We start from the raw sequence: 25,416 nt of genomic DNA on the forward strand, positions 1-25,416 counted from the left end.
AGTCGGAAAAACCCGTACATATGAAAATTCGATATGAAACAGCAATCAGTTTGTTCAAAACTTACGTTTCTGCAGATGATACACACTACGGCTTACTTGTTATTTTTCAAAATCCGATACTACATGAAAGTGTACGTTTAATTTCATTCTGAAAAAATATAGTACCATATTTCTACGAATCCAAGATGGACCCCACTTTTTCCTTCAAAAAATTTAAATCAGGCTCAAAAAGTATTTTGTAAAATCATATGAATGCCTTTGTTGTACAGTAGGCCTACGCATTTCACACTGTTTTTAGACGCCGAACATTGGCTTTCATCATGCCGTAATTTTTTTGCGGCTGCACAATTATTCTTTATTTCCGCAGGCTTAACGACCACTAACTTATAATTGGCATAATAATACCGAAGAGAACCTGTTGAAAATTTGCCGACAATACCTATTCCATGCGGCTCTACAATACGACGATCCATCAGGAAATTATTCTTGCTGTCTATAAAACTGTTACTTTTACTCAGCGTCAGATACTGTATAATCGGCTACCGCTACACGCACGTCTCGCTTGCCGCCTAGTGATGTATAGGCCTAATCCCGGACGTTGAAAGTCAACGAACAAGTTTATTGCGCCACGGTATGGCCATTCCGCCCTTGCGATTTTGGTGCACAAACCTCACAATTTCATCTTCGCGACTTCTTTAAAGCGTCCTTGTTGCGGACCACTGAATGCATTTTTTGTACAGTACGCATATTTTTAGCTCTTTGTCTTCACGCTAACGCCAAATATTGGCTTCGGTTAGGCCTATGCCGTATTTTCTTGCGGCTGCACAATTACTTTACAGTTCCGAGTGTTTAATAACCATTAACTTAAAATTGGTATCATAATATCGACGAGAACCCGTTGAAAATTTGCCGACAATAGGTACCTTTTCCACGTATTTTTACAATACGACTACCCATCACGAAAATATTCCTGCTGTCTCTAAAACTTACGAATTGTCGCGGCTAGCGAAGTATAATAAAGAGGCGGTCGTTTATTGTCAACGAGTTGTGTGTGTGTGAAACGAAGCAGCGTAGTTACCGCGGTAGTTGCCAGTGGTATCCATTAACATACTCTCAGGCCGCGAATGCAAGACAACCCTTGAGTTTTCACATGAGATTCTGGGAGGAAAAAAAAAAAAAAAACCACGTCACCTTGGATTCGGAAAAATACGGTATCACTCCAGAGGTTTCTGTGGCAAACACTTCAGTTTTCTTCTTCAAATGGCGTCACCTAACCTAACCGTACACCAGTATGTATCATGAAAACATATTTGAAACACATGTAGAGAAATGATAACCTCCCCGCTAAAAATTTACATGCAAATAGCCTTTCCGAAATTTAACTAGACGCGAGAAGATATGAACTATCCTCGGAAATCAGTGACATACTCTTAGATATCTTGAGGTGTATCACATTCTTACTTAATTTCCGTATGTAACATTAAAATTAAGAGATCGTTTACCTCCGTCTTTATTTTTAACGAGTTAACAACTGCTATCGGCCACGTTATTTACTCATTTATTACGAAAATGTTTTAACCTCTTTCATTTTGAATGTTGTTTTAGTGAACAGCAATCAACGGGCATTATTAATCGACTCTGACATCGCCTTCGAATGGCAAGGAGAGCGCTCGCAAGTGTACTAGCAAAAAAACAATACAGTACTGAAGAAGACTTGCGCATTTTGTGGCAAATATTCAACCGTTATTGGACACGTTATTTACGCATTTATTACGAAATTGTCCTCTTTCATTTTGAATTTTCTTTACGGAACAGCAGTCGACAAGAAAACTCGCTAGTGGACATAGGGAGGAAACGATACCGAAGGCAATCAATCGCATGCAATATAATCGCTGGGGTGCATAAATATCGGGAACAGAAAAATCGCGCACGCTTAATCGCTCGTAATAACGGATGTGTCAGTGATAGGTCTCTCGCTGTAACCGAAGGACGACACACAGTTTAATATAGGAATTTTGAAGGGACAGAAATATATTATCGCTATTCCGGAGTTCTCGTTATATACCCTACTCGCTATTCCGGAGTTCTACTGTATTTTTTCTTTCATTTAACGAGTGTATTGATCAAGGCAGATTCAAATAAACTATTTTAAATACTTATATTATACATTCAGACTAGTCAATACGGACCAAACACAATATTAACCTATCATGGTTAAATTTATTAACAATGAACTGCAATAACAAAAGGAGCTGTGTGTTGACTGGAGATCAAGAGCAACGTATGGAATCATATTTATCTATGATTTATGTTGTCGACTGACCCATCGAAGTGCGAGAATTAGCTTGTATTGTAGCGTAGTTTGAAGAAAAGCTAACAGATGTCAGCACTAGCCAACAAGCTGTGCGTGAGTTTATCTCCAGGTGACGTAAATAAAAACAACATGGCTTCCCTCCATAATTAAATAAATTATCCATGCATCCACACCACATGCAAGTTTTCTATCCTTTTAAGCGGCACCTTTTTTTTTTTTTTTTGGTTTGTTGCAAGTCTCTTTAAGTATCTTAAGTATTACTAAATTGTAGAAATATTTATCTAGCAAATAGATCATTGGATCTCTACTACAGGAATTTTGATCAATTTCTTCACGAATCATGTAGTGAACATTTTGAGTAGTATGTATTTGTTCTGATTCAACTGTGTATTAGTGTATGAACCTTTGTTTATTTTCTTCCCGGGTTTCGGCACCAAAATTTTACTGCTGTAATATATGGGAGAGCAATAGAGAAAAGCAACACAATTCATAACACGTCTTGATCTTCAATTGTATTTCCAAAGGACTTAACTAAGATAAAACATATGTTATATAATGAACTTAAAATTAAGATATAACTCATTACAGTTCTAAGATACATATACTCTCTTGCAGTGCCTATTAATTCCCAATAAATGGGATCCAATGCAATATACTAAAATCCTTTTCAGAAATGATATGATCAGCAGCTCAAACATATTAAATGTATGCAGCATAAAGTTACAGTAAATTAAATATTTACTGCGTCTAACTTTCTCTGCACGTTACTGTATCCCAAGCGTATAACTGCACCTGTCATAGAAAGACAGGGCAGCAAAAAATTGGGAATAGATAACATAGCATGTCCAACATACACAAAACAGCAAACACGAGGATGGACGAGTTTAACTTGCTGAAAGATAAACAGGGCTCCCCACCAATGTATAATTAACCTAGGATAGCAAATGTTAATTGTACGAACATTCTACCAGATATGTGCACCACCATAATTTTTTATTCTTATTTTTAATCTGGATGCATCTAGGTCAGGAAGAGTAGGTTAAACCATCACTATATTCCAGGCCAGGTTTCACTGCTTTATGCTCCTTCCATCCACTATAATCTGGATATTCCTTGTCCTTCCTTCGGTGCGCCTGAGATCGCATACTGGGGAATCATGGATCTTAACGTAAATTTTGCACACACATTAAATGAGCCAAGAATATCACAACGGTCAAAACAGTTCTTTCGGAAATTATCTTATGCAATCTATAGGAAGGGTTAATTCCACATGTTTGAATCTGCATGCTTGGCTACGCATGACTGCGACGCATGCTGGGTTCACTCAATGACCGACCTCACAACTGATCTTTTTTATTCCCTTAGTAACTGCATAGCACATTGTAGCGGCATTGAGCGAAATAATTTAATTCCTGTATTGGTTGTGGGTCAATAAAGGCAATAGAATAAGAATGTTATGATGAAAATAAAGGCTAATGACTATAACAAGGGATGTTACACACGAAAAGAAGTTATAGTGTCTGCAAAAATGATGCTCATGGTAGAAATGTTGAAAGTACAAAACTGTTCCACATCAACCACACCTAACGAAGTGAGGATAAGGGCAAGTGGAACATTTTAGGTCACCGCTGTCAAAACAATATTGCACAGGACGCTCAAAGGCTCCCCGGTTTTTGGACAAGTACTGGCTTCGGTACAAGGCGTATTGCCACACAGGACGAAAACTAGGATATGACAGTTGGTGATATGTCAGAGATTGAATTTTCAAGATGGTGTTTCACTGCACCAAAACTGTAGAACAGTGTCAGATAATCTACGTACAAAGCCTTTCCATACTATAAACTCATATACGGTATTTCTCCGAATCCAAGACTATGATTTTCTCAGAATTTCATGTGAAAAATCACGGGTAGTCCTGCATTTGTGACCTAACAGTAATTAACACTACTGGCAGCTACCACGGTAACCATGCTGCTTCCCTTCATCTACTCCGCCCACATAAAACTCTACCTTCCACGTCCACGCCTTTACTACACATCGCTAGCCACGTCAGTCGATTGTACAGTGCCTCTCAATAACATCACTGGTTCTTGGAAAATAGTGAAGACAGAATGGCATTCTACTAGCCTCTACAAAAATGTTTCTCAAAGCCCCAGAATGGCATCAAAACATTAGGCCTACTCTCTTGAGCTAACTGCACGGTCGATCGTAACGTACCGTACTTCCGAGCCCCAGCTGTGCATGAAATGTCATTCAAATTGGAATAGCAAGGATGCGACCCTTAGAATTCTTAGAGAGGTTAGAAAAGCCACGGTTACTCAGTGACAGACTTATAACGTGTCTGCTGTACCTAGCGCTTAGTAAAAGTAGCGGTTTTATAAATGGCAGAAATATTTATGCGATGGATCATGGTATTGCAGACACGCATAGAACAGGTATTGCCAGCAAATTTTCAACTGATTCTCTTAGAAATTATGATACCAATTTTAAGGTAATGGTTATCAAAAACACGCAAATGAAGAAAATTGTGCAGCCGCAAGAAAATATGGCATAACTAACTAGTGCCTGCGTTAGCACAAAGCCAAAAAATAGCTTAAAATATGAGTACTGTAAAAAAAAATGTATTCAGTGGCCCGCAAGAGGGACACTTTAAAAAGTCGAAGGTGAAACTGTGAGGTATGTGCATGAAAAATGCAAAGGCAGAATGGCCATATCGCAGTGCACAAAACCCATTGACCTTCAACGTCCGCATCTTTATTATACCGTACATTGCTAGTCACTGAAGCCCACAAGCGAGACATGCGTCTAGCAGCAGCAGGTTGTACCTGTTGCTTAGCAATAGTTTCATAGACAACAGGAATACTTTCATGATGGATCATCGTAATGTAGAACCAAGTGCAACAAGAACTGCCGGTAAATTTTCAACGGGTTCTCTTTGATATTATGATGCCAATTTTCAATTAGTGGTTACTAAACATGCGGAAATAAGGAATAATTGTGCAGCCGCAGGAAAATACGGCATAACTAAAGCCAATGTTCAGTGATGGCGTCAAGACAAAGGCAATCTAAAAATTCGTACTGTACAAGAAAGGCATTCAGTGGCCAGCAACAAGGAACGTGAAATTGTGAGGAGTGCATAAGTATGCAAGGTCGGAATGGCCACAACATGAGATGCAATACGAATGTGGGCTCGCATAGAGGAATTCCCTGAACTTTCCAAGGCAGTATCAGATACCTCTAACGAAAATAATTAGGGAAGTAGTTACGATTTACATGATACTTGTGTAATTTATTTTGCAAATTAAATTCGAAGTTTGTTATAAATAAGATTATATTTGCACAAAGCCGTTTTTAAGCCTGATTTAATTCTTTTGAAAGATAAAGTGGGGGTAGTCTTGCATTCAGGGTTGGCTTGGATTCAGAGAATACAGATTTTATGTCCAGAAAAAGAATCCAGAATGAGCGCAACCTTACCTAATGACATATTATCCTTGAATACGCCATTAAACCATTTGTTTACTTGTTAAGATCTAATTTTTCCAGATTTAGTGCAACCAACATGAATATTTTCATGCGAAAACATGTCCTGTTTCACAGTCTTACCAAACACACGGTTCAACTCTCAAAGTGGTGCATAAAGGCCCCACATTTCGCCACTTGCGGTAACTGTCAGCATTATGGTGTAATTGTATGTGGTGGCCACCACAGATTGCACTACGGTGGTGATTGATTTTCCCCCTTTTAAAGTTAATATCCATCCCGTACACATCTCCAGACTGAACACACTCTGATCACTGTTACACATGTTTTTGGCACCATAGGACATAGGACAGGTTTAACTTCTTCTATGAAGATTTCTGCTGTTGCCGACATGGATGGTCTTGTTTCGACATTACAGATGTTATTTTCCGCAACACAATACTATTGTGCTTCTTCAAGTTACATGGCATGCTTTAAACCCAGTGCATTGTTCTTCATGAACAACTTGCAGAGCCCGCTGCTGGATAGTCACATTGTTGCGGCTTTTGTGTTGATACTCCCCTGCTGCACTTCATACGTCACAGTTGGCAACGTGCTACTGCATTTTTTTTTATTATTATCAGCCTGAACATGGTGATGACCGGCAGCAGTAGACGGATTTTGGTGTACCTCTTAATCTTATTTAACATATATGTAAATATGCAGTGTTTGAATCATGTGTAATAAATATTTGAATCACCTTCTGAGTGATATGTTTATGTCTGCTCGTTTGGGGCAGTCTGGTCCTCCATCTGACTTGTATCAAAACTGCATCTGTGCGCCTATGCAAATGAACTTTGTTCTGTGCGGCCGATATGTTGTTCCATTGTTCGCAACACACACTGTGAATTATTTCATTATTTTTATGAGAATTTTTTTTTTGTTAGCATGTGTTATTGGCCTCAATTTGTCGTGGCACGTCCCACTGTTCTCTACATGCTCTTCCCACAAATATAAATTCTTTTTTGCTTTTACACGATGGAACTTATGTTTCACCGACAAAACCGGGCCCTGCTTACAACTTTTTCAATATTGAACAGCCTTCCATTTATAGTAAATATCCAAAGTTCATCTTTAGCGTTTCTTGGTTGGCTATCATCTTCTACCAAATATTTGTAATCGAAATAGTTTGTTTCAGCATCATGTCACAGGTCATTGAGGTAAAAGTGAGACATGACATGCTGTCTATGAAAACGTCATCATTTTTGAAGCAGTTTCTGATGACACTTGTAAATATCAGTACGTAAAAAAGGTTTTAAATGCAAGTTTTGAAACAGATTCAAACCAACAAATACACCCATCAACATAACCATCAATAGTGTCCTGCACGTCATGTTCTTGAACGTTGGGAGCCTTAATAACACGTGTTTCATATTTTTCTTCCAACACAAAAATAACTTTGCCGATGTTGATTACTGTTACACAAACAACCAGTTATCTCATCCAACCTTTATAAGCATATGTCAGCGCGGTCTCAAATCAGCTGTTGGACAGCACGAGTTGCAGGTGGTGTATGGAGTAGCACCCTCTGGGCGAGTGAAACCAGCATGTGGTGCAGTAGTGTACATGAGTGCCCCAATTCAAACATACGAACCTGAACGCTTTCCACAGGTAGCACAATTTAATTTTTTTTTTTTTTTTTTTTTTTTTTTAACTTTGGCCATTGTGTTATTCTTGGCTCATTTAATGTGTATGCAAAATTTATGTAAAGTTGGTGATTTCCCGGTTCGCGCACTTCCCTTGTAAATCCATATGCTGCAATCTTTTCCTTCCACACCCTCTCTTCTCGGTCATCTGTCCTCCCAGTGCCAATGTTGGCAATCTTTCTTCATTCATCTGCTTGATATGTCCAAACCATTTCAGTCTGTTTTGCTCCAGTATTCCACTCAGTTTTTGCATATGTATTTATTTCTCACTATCTCTCCAGTCTTCTGTACCATAACAATCAAGAACTTAATTTCTAAGTCCACAATGTGAAAAGAACTTTCTTGGAAGTAATTATGGGTAAAAAAAAACAGTAATGATAAAATAGAATGTCAGAGCGTATAAGATTAAATCTTTTCACATTGGTGATTTAAATACAGTTTTCCGTTTTTGGAGGGACCACGGGGAAAAAAAACGCACAACAGGGGAAAACGGAAAATCCGGGAACGAATGAACTATCAACAATTTGGCTAAACATCACAAAAATGAAATATGTATACTTACAATCTTACAAACACCCCTAAACCAAACCAAACTACAGTCTCAATGGGCCTTCCGCCTACCAAGCTACCGCCCTCGGTCCGAAGGCCTGCAGATTATGAGGTGACACATGGTCAGTGTGACGAATCCTCTTGGCCGTTATTCGGGGCTCTCTAGATTGGAGCCGCCATCTCATCATTCAATAGCTCCTCTATTAAAGGTAATCGTAGAATGAGTGAACCTGGAACCAGCCCTCATATCAAGGTAAAATGCCTGACCTGGCCGGTAATCAAACCCGGGCCCTCCGGGTGAGAGGTAGGCAAGTTAGACTGCAGGGCCGGCTTCAAACATTAATTACCAGTACGCGACTTAACAATCTCGAAATTTTACATTCATTTTTACCGGGGAAACTGTCAGTTTTGCTCTGAAAACTTCTTTCAGTTCAGCAATTTTGATCAGCAAGAGACAAACTCTTTGAAAATTCTAATACCCGTAACGGCAAGCCAAACAACAATCGACCACAAGTAGGTTTTAATTCTCCAATCTAATAAAATAAAGCACATTAGATATACAAATGCCCAACATGATGGCGAAATCCTCTTTTTTATCTTCATGGTAATTTGGTCACCGGTATACTGTTAGTAGTCAGTTTATATGGAAATCTTGTACAGCGTAAATTAGGCCTACATTGGCTTTTTAAGGTTATGTTGAACTCGAGAATATGGTTTCGAATGTAAGTATCGATCTTCAAGTTCTCGATCGCATTAAATTCAATTCTGCCCGTCACTAATCACAATCAAATTGGAAAGAGAAAAAATATCGTTAACACTTCCAAAATTACGATTAGTTGCGACCTTGAGCTCAGCTGAAAAGCACGCTCGCTGTACAAGTCGGTATGAGTGCGAAATGATACAAAGCTTTAAATGTAACATGCACAAATAAAACGACTGCAGTTTTTACAACATTTTAACACAAAAACGTGAAATTCCCAGTCTTATATTATGACTAAAACAGGATAGGCAATCCCAAAACCTCCCATGGCTTTATGTATGTATATATGGTGCAACAACTATTCTGGTCTCGATAACATAATCCTGTACGATAATATTAAAATACTACTGTAAATTTGTGTTACTTAAGAAGGAGCAGTTTCGATTCCTGCCTGAAAGCCCAGTGACTATACAGTGCCCTGAGGAAATGCCGAAAACATGTTCGGCGATAAACTCAAAAAAAGTAAAAAAAAAATATATCTAACCCTGGACATAATGTAGACATTTAGCAAGTACGAACATTTGACGAAATTTGTTCCGTCTTCAAGTAGAGCTGTCGAAATGCGCTCTGTCTCTTTCCAATTGTTGTGGACACTCTCTGCGGATTCTGTGAACAATACCGCCCAAATGCAATGCTAAGATGGTCCCTTATGCAAGTTCGCCACGATCGCTTTTCCAGTACAGTACTTCCTCAAATTACCGCAATGACGAAACTTTAACATCAAGATCCGTAAATATGCCGTAGCTGTCCTTTCGTGAGATGCAGTTTCTTGAAAAACTGCGTGATCGAGGATTTAGCGTTGATGGGACTGAAATTTCTGGACGGTTGATCCGGGAAATCGTTTCTTCGAGGAACAGATAACTCTGGATTTTTACAGCGTGATTTAATTAGGATGCTTGCGGGACCATGTAATTTGAATGAATAATGCGGGAAAACATAGTTTCCAAGAACGTATAATCGAGGTTCTACTGTATGAAGTAACATCAGGAGCTTGAGAAAGAACAACTTGCCTCACGCTCTGAAATGATGTGTTCAGTAAAGAAAACAAACTGAAAGAAATTAGAATAGAACAAATTTATAAAGCAAATGGCTACAACCCAGAAATGATAGACAAAATTATACGTGTAAAAAAAAAAATTGAGAAAAGAGAAAAAACCATGAGAAAAGAAGGGAAATCTCTGAACGTAGTCAATTTGTAACATTTACGCATTTTGGAAATCAAGTTTTTAAAATCGCTAATATATTCAAGAAATTTCAACTCAAAACAGCATGTAAACCAGAAATAAAATATCAGAATATATATAATGCACATAGTATCAACAAGAAAGATGTCTACACCAATCCGGAAGCATATAGGCTCACTTGTAACGACTGCAAAATGTTTTACACAGGAAGGACTGGCCGAGCCTTAAATCAAAGATATCAACAACATTTCAAGGCAATTAAGTACAACAAATATTCAGCTTTTGCAAAACATATTTATAACAATAATCATAACTTTTTAGGGATCAAAAAGGACATGAAATTAATTGTTAAAGGTAATTATGGATTTGAACTAAGTACCTGCAAAAATATTGAAATATTCCTTGCGCAGATAACAGAACCTGATAAAATTTTAAATGAAACAGTTGCAAGCAACATACTATTCATAACCTTGACATGACATGCTTCCAGTGTGCCCTGTACTTCAAGCTGAACAGTTGTCTAATACTAGATCACGAGGATAATAAAGCCCTTCCTATGGTATGTCATATTTTTTTTACATCATCATTAAGTTTTATACATATTGTGTGCATACGTTTACACTTTTTCATTTTCTTGTTTTACAGTTGATCTCAACAGCGCTCCATTTTTACTGTTTTAAAACTCAATGTGCCAATACACTTGTGTAAAATCAAATGTTTTTAAAATAATTTCAACATTCATGATGGTCCGAAAACCGGTTCTGAAATAAAATTTAGTGTGCTGATACATATATGACTAATTATAATAATAAAAACTCATTACTAGAGACGGGAATTTGCCTATTTGCCTATTTTATTCCTGTGTTCAGAAACATAGGCTTTTGAGATATAAATCCATTTTAGGGTCTTTTTAGCTATATTTCGTTGGTTTTATTGTGCCTATAAATGCCTATTTCAGGGGTTTGTGCTTATTTGATGCCTTTTGACTGAATTTTAAAAGAGCCAATTTTCTTCCAGTGCATTATATTGTAGTTAGTGTGCTCGACAGAATTATCTTTTCTTTTCTCAATATCTGTTTACCACATGAACAAAAATGGGAATTCTCAGAAGTCACCAGAAATAGTTCTAGGGAAATTTCCACCAGGAGAAACAAGGAACAATTTGACCTCGAAGCCTTCAACCCCTCCAACCTCTTAAGACATATGCGAGAGCCGCTCAACGTCGAACTAGGTATATTGCACAACCCGTATGCCCTGTACCTCCAGTTCGATGCGAACTGTTGTACGTGTACGCTAGTAACGCTTTATGTTGAGAACATGTGATTTATTGTGAAGTGGGAGAAGGAGAAGAACAACAACAAGAAATGTGTTTGCGGCAATGCCCAAAGAAAAATCGTCGAAGTCCTACTGGCTGAAGCACTGGATCACAGGGGATCCCAATTTCACTAGAGATCTGTCAAGCTTGCTGAGAGGGAAGTCCGTTTATTCCTTTTATCTTTTTTCGTGATTGAGAACTATGATTGCATTTCATTCTAGCATATATAGGCCTATTAATTTATGTATTGTGGCAAGTTGATTTGTTGCAATGCTGTATTAGTCGTGAACATTCAATAATTTATGTTGGAACGCCGGCGGTCTCTTGTCAAAGAATGGATTAAAATTATATCGGTACTTTGAACTGTGATTCATTTCCTGCGAAAATAGAGATTTTCAACTGAAATGCAATTTTTAAAACACCCTTTAAAAAATCGTGAATTCTATTGCACTTCCGCTAAGCCTTCGCGAAATACCGGTTGCATGTCGAATGTAGCCCGGCTAGGACGATACCACAGCGTGTTTTACGAGGTTGCCAAGACTATCTTTACAAGACCAGGCCAGCGAAAAGACCGTTGGTCTGGATTGGTGAGGTCCGGTACCCGTTCTGCTTGGGGGAAGGGGGAGGGGGAAGCAAAGAGAGTCTGAGGGACGTAAGCTCCCAGATTAACAAGCCTCTAGCATCCCCTCTAGAGTCTTGCTAAATTGTGATAAAAATAAGGTTATGGGCGCATGTCAAGACAATTTCAAATTACGCAGTTTTTAATTTCCAACGAGGGTGGCGGCCTTGTGGGCACAGATGATACAGGATCCATTCCAGGCAACAGAAAATAGTCTTCGTGACAGCTGACCCGGCTGACCAAAGCCGACGTATAGAAACAAATAAAATGTTCACAAATCTGAGATTTATAGTGCCTCCTTTTCATTCTTCTATATAAGCAAGAATACTGCTAAGGCCAGCTTGGTGGGTCCTTGGCAAGCAAAAAGGATGGATCTCTCCTTTACGCTACTCCGGTATCGTTTCACGTCTTTTCTTATCCTATTTTTCACCTGGTGAACTCGACACGACACTGTCAAATTATAAATGAAAATCCTTCAGGACATATTTCAATGTTCCCTTGTTCCTACTTTAAAATTTTGTACTTATAGAAACATCAACTCTAATAGTTTTTTTTATGAAACAAATGCATGATATGTACTAAGTATTATTGCCAATTAGCCCAACTGTAGAAATTTAAGATATACGGACAATGTAATTTATGTCAGTTTTATTATTTTTCAGATCAAATGTGAGAAAAATAGAACATAGATCAACTTAGAAATACTGCGATGCATCTGATACAAGTACAGAAGTCTGTATCAACACAGCCTTTTTACCAATCCACTTTGGGGAGCGACCAACAATCTTCAGACCTATGCACTGCCGTGTTGGGAGCTTATATGCCCCTGCATAAACCAGCGTCTTCCAATTTCAACAAGGTGCTGGGAGCTATCACCAAGTTGGAGAAATGTTGCATGCCCCTGGTGGAGTCATTTAGGATTGTACAAGAAGTCAGGGGAAGTTTTGATCGAACCTCTGGGAAGGCAGCCGCTGTCAGCGAAATAAAACCAGATGAAGTGACTTCATTGAAGTTTTGTCCAATCACTTCATGTGATGTTGCGAGATCTTTCTCTCAGTACAAAAACATTATGCATCAGAGGAGAACAAGATTATTACCGGAAAACATTTAAATGTTGCTTGTAAATTCCTTTTATAGTAATTGAGTGTGTTATTAAATTGTAAGTATATTTTTTCATGCCTATTTTGTTGCCTATTTGACACGTTAGTGCTTATTTAAATGCCTATCTTGGCTAATTTAAGAACCTGCCTATTTGTATGTTTTTAGTGCCTATAATTCTCGTCTCTACTCATCACACGGTTGACTGTAGTCACACGCATGTATAAAGTCGTAACCACACGCAAAATTTATTTGTGAATTCCTTTAACAATATTTAAATTACGTCGCACCTAATCTTTGCTTACTGCTAAGTTCAGAAGTATCATGACGAAAATGTGATCGCCAACTGATTCATGCAAACAACACACCAACTTCGATAATAACGCACAATTTGCGCACTTTTTATGAAATTACGGTACTGATATATGGAATTCTTTAGTAAAAATTACACTCGGTACCGATGTAACAGGAGGCAAACATAGTTCCCAATTTGGAAAACAATCGTGTAACTACTTCACAATTGAAGAAGCCTAAAGAGCATGAATATTTTTAACATTTGCAATCGATGAAATTAAATTATGGATTCCTTCTAGGAACCTCATTTTTGATATAAAGGCCAAAGGCAGGCATTTATACAAGTGGAGGCACATGCTTTTCCTAGTGCACTGTCACTGCAGTGTCCTACATAAGAGGCTTGCAGTGGTGTCTCAACGCCGTACTAGATGCCAGCGTCTTGGTAAGGTGTAGCAATCCAACTGATGAGCCCACTGCTACACTGGGGCAAAATGCTGGTAATTTCATGACTGAAAAAGCCTGAAGAGCTTAAATGTATTTTGAGGTAGCTGGCCAAACAATTTATGCCATGAAATAACAACTATTCACCACTGGCCACACCGCTACTACCATCCAAGACAGTCGCCGTGTAACGAGACTATCGACAATACATCGCAGTATTGATTGCCCCTCAAGAAATGATACAATCAATCATTCTCAAATTTACACTAAACAATTTTAATATCAGCTTGTGGGCAAGAATGTTTGGAGTGGTGTGGAAAAATATTTATAAAAATGTTTGTATTTCACAAATTGTGGTGTTTGTGGTATTATTTATAGAATTTGTATTTTTTTTTTTTTTTTTTGCAATTTAAATTCAGTCCTGGACAAAAGGAAATGTGTAAATATATGAAAATAAAACCATACTTACTTCTAAAAGGGATTTTGCGTTTTATCGCTAATCAACAAAAACTATCACTTCTAGGTATAAGCAAAGATTCCTGACAAGTTACGAGCAACAATCATACAATTCTCTACAGTAGTAACATACCTCCAAATAACAAACAGGCAATGGCTTTCTTGATGTCTGCAGAGCCATAAATACTGGGAGCAATACTGCGAGCTATTTTCTCATATAAGTTAGGACTTGCTGCAAGTCTTCTGAATGTGTCTTCCTCCTCTGAGCTGAATGGCATTGCACTGCTGTATCCTTCTCCCTTGGTATCCACTTGTATACCCACAACACGCAGGTATGGAGCACGGACACCAACAGTTGGCTTCTCTCGACCTTCTCGCTACAACATAACATTATCTATGTACTCAATATCAAGATTACAAAAACAGTGCTATTAATAATCAATGCATTTTTTAAAGATGACATCAATATTGACAAAAAACTTAAGAGTGGAAGAGTTGATAGTACAGAAAATGTGTTGTATTCTGGATCGTTGTGGTCACCCATATTTCCAGACATATTAAAAAAAAAAAAAAAAGTGATTTATGGTCACCTTGACTGTTTTTCGGTTTGGAATCATATATAGTCTGTATGGACAATACTTGAAGCTATTTCACTCTATAGGGTTTTGATGACTTAGTATTATCATCATTTTTTAATTCCAGTTTAACCGAGTGTGATGTACAAGCACTCATCATTTCATCCAGTCTGCATACATCTTTTGTAACAAGACATCTCCCCATCTGAGACCTCTCCCCTCCACATCTGATTTCACTGTCTCTATTCAGCACTTCCTTGGCTTTCCCGTTGGTCTTTTTTCCTTAGAAAGTAATATTGAAGTATTTTCTGGAATGTCTCTCACTCTTCATTCTCTATCAGCCCATACCACAAAAGTCTTTGCTTCTTTACTGATCTTAATTTCTTACTGTTCAAATATGTATGTAATCTGTTGGTGACTTTTGGCCTTAGCTTTCTGACTTACACTATTACTTCTTGTTGTCCATGTGCTGCGTGTGCAAATGTTTGTGAATCAGTTACCTGCATTCTTTCCTGGAAGTGTATTGCTACTGCCAGTTCAATTATATTACTGCAGGAGACTTCATTAAACTTGCTCACCTCTACTTTTATAGTTGCTTCTACTTGACTATGACCTGCAGTGTTTCAAATTCTAAGTCATTTCCTGGCTTATGAGTGGTTGGGAACTGGCTGATAATTAGTCCAGGACACCCTTTGACATCAACTGGGGAGAGTTAACAGAATTATGAGTTACAATGGTCAGAGGAAATGACAGAATACTACAACATTTGTGCTGGTTTATATCACACGATCCCAAAAGAAAAACTGAGAATGCATCGTACTGCATTTACTTTTATCCAATGGCTGATAACCCAGGAACAGAAAGAACAGGTTGTGGATCATACAAATGAAGACAAAATGTTCCTTTGATGAATTATAACTGGTGATGAAACAGGAATGATACCGAAAAAAAAAAAAAAGTTTAACAGTGGGAGGGGAATTATCTTCACACTGACCAAAGAGGTCTCGGGTCAAATGTGAAGGTTATGCTCATAGATTTCTCTTTTCAAAACTAAGAAATTGTGCCACATAGGCAAACTTTTAACTGTTGATACTACCAGGGTGAGCTGCAAATTTTCATAGAAAATGGCAAGTGAAAAATTATGAACACTGGAGAAACAATTTGTGGTTCTTTAATCACAATTTACTTGTGCATTCATTGTTGATTAACAAATTTTGTGGAAGAGAAGGAAAACTTGACCATGGTTAATCTCCCTCCATACTACCATAAACCTGGCCCTTGCAGACTTCTCTCATTTCCAAAGTTAAAATCTCCACTGAAAGGACAAGGACTTGCAATAGTAGAAGAGATCCACCTAAACTAACAGGAGTAGCAGCGAGTGGAATTAATTTGGACGATACGACAATCCACCAGCTCGCCTGATACAAGTATGGTAATCGGAAGTCCGGCCCCGCAGTGTAGGTGGCAACATGTCCGCCCGTCACCCAGCGGCCCCAGGTTCAATTCCTGGCTGGGTCAGGGGTTTTTTGATTGTAAATGGTTAATATCCCTGGCGTGGGGACAGGGTGTTTGTGTCGTCCTTAACGTTCCTTTCCTCACATTCAACACTACACTTCCTCCATTCCAATTACATGCAGGTTCATATCACATGGTGCAAGTAGGGGCAAAAGATCTCTATAGGTCAACGCCCCGAACAAATAGCATTTTGAAAAAAAAAAAAAATGTTAATCGGAAGCGAGCTCGCATGCACCACAGGACACCACACAGCACCTGTATGCCTCTCTTTCCAATCATAGTCAATCTTGTATGCAGGCCAGGGTGGCCAAACTGAGTACTATAGTACACACAGGACTATGAACAGAGGCTCATCAAGTAACATCCTTCCCATGTTGCTGCATTGTCAGGCAGTCTGGCAGTCTGGTGAGAGAAAGAAAGATTCGACATGTTCCTACACTTGTAATATACACAATGTTCTTCTTAAACACAACGCACTGTGAACCAATATGCACACGTGATAAAAGCCCTATAATTATCCATGCTAATAATTATGACATGAAGCAGGTATAGAGCAGATGAAGTCATACAAAAGTCATTTATGAATGCAGTACTCAACCCATGCAAGGATGTGTTCTTAATTGGTAGGAAGTGATCTATACTAATACACATTCTGAGTAGCATCTGAAACCAAGGAGCCCGTAAAACTAACGCTCTCCTTCATTTCTCAGGCGTTGGAAATTTGCCATTATCGTACAAGACAAGCTCAGTGTAAAACACACTTTTCAAAGTCGTCCAAATTTGTTGCACATTTCTGAACTGTGCTCATTTCCCTGGTGATCTAAACGCACACTTATTCCCTACTTCAACATTCTCTTTGTCCTCATAAAGAATATTGGACATTGTATATACACTCACACTGCAAGCTTGAGCCGTCAACTCCCAGGTTTGAGAAAAAATTATGTTCTCACACACTTCTGCATTTGAAAGCTTCAAAAAGCCATACACACTGTAACTTATATTTCTCATCTGACTATAAAACTTTACGAGTTAATACCACTATCAAGTCCTCACCTGTTACTCAGCTTGCCAATATTTTGCCGAGAGAAGATTCCCCAGTGAACCTAAATATTTTAGGACTTTCTTTCTTTATCTTTCTCACACAGTTGGAGTAGCAGACACTAAAATTATCCCTTCATTTCAATGGTAAATGGTATCTCTCGATGCCCAGTCGTAGAATCACAGGCTTTGGGCAGAAAATTTCAGAATTGTTAGTGCTGTCACATGGCATCACCAAAACAATTGAATCTGTTACGATTTTTATGCATGGAAAGAAATAAAGTTATCGAACCCAGAGAGTTAGCGCGTTCATTTATTTATCTAAGCAACAGCAAGCTATTCCATTGGCTGGCACAGGTGGGTGAATCCGGCTCCACCCTCATGTTCATAGTTCTGTGTTTAGTAGAGTGCTGCCTTTGATATGTATCATCTACTACTTGATGGGGTGAAAGTATTTCATGGGGACCATGATAAGTAACTAGGTGTTGATATAAGGAAAGATTTTAATTGGGGTAATCGCAGTAATGGGGTTATAAATGAAGGTTATAAATCTCTTCATATGGGGGCCTAAGACAAGGCTCTCCCTTCCTATGGGTAAATATGCTACTGTTTTCCAGGCTGAAGTATACGCAATACTAGCCTGTGCTTTAAATATATGGAAAATGCCTGGACACAGAAGACACATCACTATATGTAGTGATAGCCAGGCAGCGTTAAAAGCACTATGTGCAGTTAAAACAACATCAAAACTGGTATGGGAATGCCAAAGGATGTTAGATCAGCTGTGTGAGCTTAGCTCAGTTACCTTAGTATGGGTTCCTGGCCACACAGGAATCAGTGGAAATGAAGAAGCTGACAAACTAGCGAAACAGGGCTCAATGGGTTCCTTCACAGGATCAGAGCCCTTCCTGGGAGTGTCACTCCGAAGTGTGAGACTGGCAATATCCCAATGGATAAACCAGTCTCACCTAGATATTTGGAAGAGGTTAACCATAGCAAGACAGGCACGTGAACTTATCAAAGGGCCTAGTCAAAGCTATAAAAAGGTCCTAATGAATTTGAATAGGACCAGAATGAGAATGGTAGTTGGACTGTTAACAGGCCACAATACCTTACAGAGACACCTACACATCATGAAAATCACCCAGGATCCGATGTGTAGAAGATGCGGTAAGGAGGAGGAGACCTCCGCGCATGTGTTATGTCAGTGCGAGGCTTTTGCAGGCACTAGACATCGATACCTGGGCTCACATTTTGTGAGCCTGGAGGACATCAGGAACGCCAAAATCCGGACACTGGTATCCTTTATAGGAGCACTAGGTCTGGACTAGGCAAACCCGTTCAAGGGGCACAAAGGGTCTTCATAGACCTACGTGTGGAGCTCTGCGAAAACAGGGCTCACCCATTTCTTATCTATCTATCTATCTATCTATCTCTTCATATGGTTATGAGGGTGGTTGCAGTAAGGATGTAAAGGAGAGGGAACCTAAGTCTCTGGTAAGACCCCATTAGAGTTTGTTCCAGTGTATGGGACCCACGCCCACATTGTTTTATACGAGAACAGGAGAAGATCGAAAGGAAAGTAGTATGATTTGTTCCAGGTGAAATCCAACAAAAGAGCAGTGTTACGAATGTGTTGCAAAATTCAGGGTGGGAAGACTTGGGCATAAGGAAATAAGCTGCTTGACTAAGCAGAATGTTCCAAGCTGTCAGTGGAGAGGGGGCATGGAATGACATGAATAAACTTGAGTGGAGCTTTTAAGGTTAGGAAAAAATCATAATATGAAGATAAAGTTAGAATTAAAGTTACAATTTTAAGATGACAAATTAAGGCAAATATTCATTTACAGGAAGAGAGGAATAAGGGATTGGAATCATTCAAAGGAAGTTAATTTCCAAGATTTTGAAATATTTACAAAAAGACTACGTAAACAAGTGATAGGAAATCTGTCACCTGGGTGACACCTCTAAATACAGATCATTGATCGACTGACCACACTGACATTACCCTTTCCCTCTCATAGTATAACAACTTACTTTTAACACATATGAAGTTAGTTGATGGTACACTATTCTATTCCTCAATGGGTTATGTATGCACTAGTGAAATAAAAGCAAACACACAAATACAAAAGCACTAAGCAACTAACAAAAAGGAAATTACATTTAAATTTTTCAGTGATGCTGTCATCTTATGCCACATGTCTTCCCCCTTTTAACCCTCCAAAATAAGATTACTTTTACCATTCTCCATGCTGTATCTAGTTATATTACTCTCACAAAGTTTCTTTTTGGTAATATACATATTGTACACTCATAAGCAACCAGTTCACCCCATTCTTCATATTACTTTAAAGGATATGATCAAAGTATGTAAGACATTTTTCAAAACACTTACTCGAGATGCTCTTGTCACTTTTTTAATGGAATAGATTCCAAGAATTACCACTTTATTACCTGGAACAACTCGTTCACATAGATACCTGTCAAAATAAGACAAACAAACATTACAATTATTCAGGGCAGAAATAGGCTACGGAGATTTTATATTAACAATAACTAAAATGTTACTACTTCTTCAGGAGCAAAAATCCTTTAGATCCTGCCAAAGATCAAGAAATTTCACCATCATCTTTGTAAACAGGCATTACATATAGAAATATTGAAATTAAAAGTGTAACAAAAATGATGCACCAAAACCAATTCTCCACAAAATCACTTTTAGTCATGTCTAATATGATCACAAAGGAGTTATTAATAATAATAGCAACAACAACATATAAATACGTCTCCATTAAAGACTTAACCCTTCGTGGGCAGTGGTAATTCATGACTGTGGATGGTAAAAAATTGAAAAATAAAAGATGCATGCAATAACGGTAATGCAACTTTGGTAAAGGACAATGACGTGTATAAGAACAAGATCTTTGTTATATTGTCAGAGCCTGTTTGCAGACTGAGCTAAATACTCGTGTGAAGCTATTAAGGCAATCCTCAATTTCAAAAGAGGAGCCTAGACTATATGGACTTCCAAAAATCCATAAAAAGGATGTTCCCCTCAGACCTATCGTTAGGGCAAAAGGTTCTCCTACGTATGCTCAGGCTAAATACCTAAGCAAATTGCTTTAGCCACACGTAGGATGAACTGAATCATATGTTAGGGACACACTGTATTTCGTCAACAAGTTCTCATCCCTTCAACCTAATGCACTTCCGATGAGTTTCGATATGTAGTCCTTAAGCCTTTCTCGTGAAAAGTCTAGATTTCCTTCTAAAGATGCGGAGCAATGTTCTCGGCAAAATGTAAAGAATTTCACCTTGTTTGCTTGAGCATAAGCCAAAAAAGCCCATATCATGTCTAAAATATAGTCTCATCATCTTTTCACTGGAAAAATGGCACAAGGGACACTTCACGATATGATCTGACAATGACTAATTTTAAAGTACACATTAGGCCTCTTTATGTCTACCAGTAAGTCTCTTTTCCTGATATGGGGTTGGTGATACGGTGAGATGAATTTACATGGCATGATTGTATGGCCGGATGCCCTTCCCGATGTCAACCTTCTCAGTTGTGGAGCTTATGAAGACCAAACGAATGATGGTGAATGAAATTAGGTAAGGAGGTGAAAGGAAACGGCTATGGCCTATGAATAGGAACTGTCTCGGTATTTACCTGGATGTGAAAACAAGAAATCACAGAAAACCACTCTCAGGAGAGCCAACAGTGGTGATCAAACTCACACCTCCCCGAAGCAGAGCCTTCTATCATTCAATCAATACTGATCTGCATTTAGGGCAGTCGCCCAGGTGGCAGATACCCTATCTGTTGTTTTCCTAGCCTTTTCTCTAAAAATTTCCAAGAAATTGGAAATTTATAGAACATCTCCCTTGGTAAGTTATTCCAATCAACAACTCCCCTTCCTATAAATGAATATTTGCCCCAAATTTGTACTCTTGAATTCAAACTTTATCTTCATATTGTGATCTTTCCTACTCTTAAAGACACCACACAAACTTATTCGTCTACTAAGTATGAGTGGCTTTATAGCTGTAGCACGGCTACTCCGCTTGGTACACTATAGTCCACTACTATGAAATATATGTACAGAAGGTTAGTTTCAGTGATGTTTTGGTTTCATTTTGTCTTTGTTCATCAAAAAGTGAAAAAATTAGTAAAAGAATAGTCATAGCAGTTGAACCCATGCTCCATACAAATAACACAAATCTATATATATAAAATAAGAGGTTTTTTTTGCACATAGCTCATAATATAAAAAGAATGGTATTTTTGTATCGGCCGTGTCCACAGTAACAAGGTAATGCAATTTTCAATTTTCTGTAACTTCTGACTGCCTGTATGTGTGTATGCGTATCACGAGGAAATGGCTGAAGAGAATTTAATGAAAATCGGTATGTAACGTCGGGGAATAAGTCGCTACAATCTAGGCCATAAATCAATTTATTCACACTGAGTGAAATGGTAGTTTAGAGGGAGGCCTAACATTTAATATTTAGGTTTTTAGTGGTCCTATCGATAAATACTACATAACTAAAGTTATATACTATTTAATTTCCAATCATTTATGTAAAATTATTACCGTACTGCTTATGATAACAGAGATATTCATGAATATGGATTTTTGTTGCAAAGTCCATATCAGCGCCGAGTCACAAGAAAATGGGTAAACACAACTTAATGCAAATCAGTATGTAAAGTCGGGGAATAAGGAACTACAGTCTATGCTGTATATATTTTTATGAGATGCCCTAGTATCACAGAGTCGGAAGAAAACTAAATGTGAAGGCCTAACATTACATTGATCACTGTTTGTTGTATATGCTTTGTGTCTTCTGCTGCCACTCATCTCAGATAGACGGGATTACTGCTGCAAACGTAGTATAACAGCCTGCCTGCCTGAATATTGGCGGGAATTAGCTGGGGAGATCTCTCTCTCTCCTTTAGCATGCCACTCCTCTGGTTCATTAAGGGCCTGTACTACGACTGTCAGATAAACAGCCAGATACGTAGGCTGCAGTTTTGCAAACTAGAAGTTAAATATTTTCTTGTGTACTATCAACGGATTTTAACGACGGTATTGTAATGCGGAAGATGTAGTAACATTTTTATTGGGTTGTTAATAAGGTTACTGAAAATATAGTGAAATTTAGCGTGGTGGTATATGTGTTCCCTGGTGTTTTGGTTTGTTTAGCTCTATTCCTTTTGAAATTGTATTACTAGAATCCAATATCAGACTCTTATTAAGCTATAATGTGGAAATCCAGGTCAAAAAACAGAATTAGGACTGAAATATACACATACGAAGAAATGTTAAAATTAATTCACCTGTATAACGAAACTGAAACTGTTATAGAAAACAAAAAGACTGAAAATGTAACCTGGACGCAAAAGTTAAGATTGAGGTTATGTATCTTTTTTGTCTAGTACTATTTACGAGGTTGCGCGTTACGACGAAAGTAAAGTTTGTATTCTTAATTAATGCCACTGATGCAGCGTGGGATCATTAATTTTATTATTAATTCAATTTATTGTTTGCTCATTGAATACGTAGTTAGTTTCTTTCTTTTCAATACAATGTGAGAATAGTAACTGGCAGCATTTATCTCACTTTAGCGTAAATACTTTTGTAGCAAGTTATTATGAAGTAAAAGAAATATAACCTCCTTAACATCCTCATTTGACGGACGAATCGCTATGAACAACGTCGTATACCTTTACTCCATATGTGCGTCGCGGATAGATTTGGAATAGAACCCACGCTTTTGACACGCACTTTAATGATTAGGAAATGTGTACTATCACCTCTAGTACCCTACCAACTACCATTTACAAGGTAAAAAAAATGATAGACTGCTAGGACTCGAACCCACGAAAAACTGCTCAACAGCAAACATTACTGCCCTAACGACCACGGCTACCCATGAAGCTGGAAGATAGGGCTTGCGGTTAACTGCTTGTGTACTACTGATATACTCAGTAGCAACAACATGCTAGCTTGGGAAATCTTAAAGAATTCTGTGATAGCTGGACAGGAAGCATGACATATTTTATAAATATATATATATACATAAATTACATTGTAACAACTTAATTTCGCACAGCATCATGCACATGTAGATTCATCTTCATGAGTAGCCATCTTGATTCTTTACAGTAGCGTCCCCGATAAGAGCTAAGTCCCAGATAAGAGCATTAACAGCCTCTCCAAATTCGGCATAGCTATACTCGAGAATATTTTCCCACACTGCACATAAACAAAAGTCGTAGTACGCAGTTTCAACCAAACTTCTAGATAAATGTCCAAACTGCCAAATAAATTTATACCACACTTTTATCTGGCTGTCGTAGTACAGGCCCTAATTTTCTGATACTACTGGTACGTAACACATTGGTTCAGCATTACTTTGGACTGTTAGATCGGCTTTTCAAACCATTATTCTCGTCATTATTCCGTATTGAAAATAGCTAATCACAAAGTTTACACAAGGAGTAATTTTAATACCACCTATGCAATACAATTTATTCCACTATTGTGTGGTCAAATACACATATAAATCACCAGAATTTTAAAGGTACATGTTTCGCCCACTATTTACTGGGCATCATCAGCCTCGTTCAATCTTACAACACACACTGGTCTGAGGAAACTTAACAAATTACATACAACGTATTGATGAACACATAATGGTGTTGATACACTGCTTGCATAATGATTACAGCACAAAAACTATTGAATAAAATAAGTGTATGTACTTATATATGTATGTACTTATTTTGTGATTAGCTATTTTTCAATATGGAATAATGACGAGAATAATGGTTTGTAATCGCAGTACTGTTCGTTAAAAGTGATAAAATGAGCGTTTTTCATTTGGTCGAGTATTTTATACGATAACAATGCTTTTAATCGCTACATTCCTACTGACGTCATTGTAATGACCTATGTTGACTCAGTTGGGAAAACCACAAAGACAGTCTTTCTGAGAATTCCGTAGCGAAGCACTGGTACATCAGCTAGTACATATTCTACAGGACGCAGTTATCAAAGTTTGGCGGCAACACTGACCCTTGATCGATAATATGGACAGGAATAATAATCGTATTACCTACGTCAGATCCACTCTGTCACTGCCAATATCACTTGTGTGGTTGCTGCTCTCAGATGAGGTAGAGAAAGAATTTTAGTCTTCAGAGTCGCATGCACTAAAATCCGACACTTTTCTGTTTGTATCATCCAATACTGACACTATCTTAATATCACTAACCTATTTCTGTGACACCATTTCTTTGGAAAACTGCGAAAATACGTAATAAGTTAACCGTGCACACGAACAAACAGCGGCACGCAACGTGTGTATTATGCAATTCCATTAACGGGAGAAAAATACTGCAAGGTACTAAAGGAATTTCTCCCATCAATAGAATCATCGGCACGTGGTGCATGGGTCATAGCATTGCGGATATTACATGCGAATTCGGGTTTCCGAAGTCAAAAGTGTAGACGGTGGACCTTCCATATCGCAGAGAGAATGTTACCACCTGCATAAACCACCACAGAGGAAGACAGACATCATATCACCTCCCCACAAATATACTGGGTGCTCGACGGGCTACTGTGAGACAGCATCCAGTTAAATGTTGGGAGTCAGGAACCCATTTCTACTAGGACTGTAAGGAGGCAACTGCACTGCATAGGCTTCAACAACCGACGAACAACTCGTGTCCCTTTGTTGACACCTCGACACAGAGCTCAATGACGTGCACTGGCCCTTCGAACATCAGTTGTTTTTTTGCTTAACGTCGCACTGACACAGATAGCTCTTATTGCGACGATAGGACAGGGAAGGGCTAGGAGTGGGAAGGAAGCAGCCGTGGCCTTAATTAAGGTACAGCCCCAGCATTTGCATGGTGTGAAAATGGGAAACCACGGAAAAGCTCGAACATCAGCAATGAACCGTGGAACAGTGGTGGCGTGCGGTAAGGGTCCGATGAATCCCACTTCTAGTTGTATCGACCTGATGGGCGCGTGAGATTGTGGCATATGCCCCAAGAAGCTATGCATCCTGCGTGTC

At 38.4% G+C, this 25,416-nt stretch overlaps 1 protein-coding gene across 1 annotated transcript in view; it reads right to left on the reverse strand.

Moving 5' to 3' along the window:
- Positions 1-25,416, reverse strand: part of Mcm5 (Minichromosome maintenance 5) — a 216,612-nt gene that overhangs the window by 154,423 nt on the left and 36,773 nt on the right. Inside the window, exons 6-7 of the mRNA XM_067136830.2 lie at positions 19,721-19,805; positions 14,328-14,571 (exon numbers count right to left, since the gene is read on the reverse strand). Of these exons, the coding sequence (XP_066992931.2) occupies positions 14,328-14,571; positions 19,721-19,805 (329 nt within the window). The remainder of the gene's footprint in view (positions 1-14,327; positions 14,572-19,720; positions 19,806-25,416) is intronic.

This window comes from Anabrus simplex, chromosome 1 (assembly GCF_040414725.1).
Source record: "Anabrus simplex isolate iqAnaSimp1 chromosome 1, ASM4041472v1, whole genome shotgun sequence".
NCBI classification, from domain to species: domain Eukaryota; kingdom Metazoa; phylum Arthropoda; class Insecta; order Orthoptera; family Tettigoniidae; genus Anabrus; species Anabrus simplex.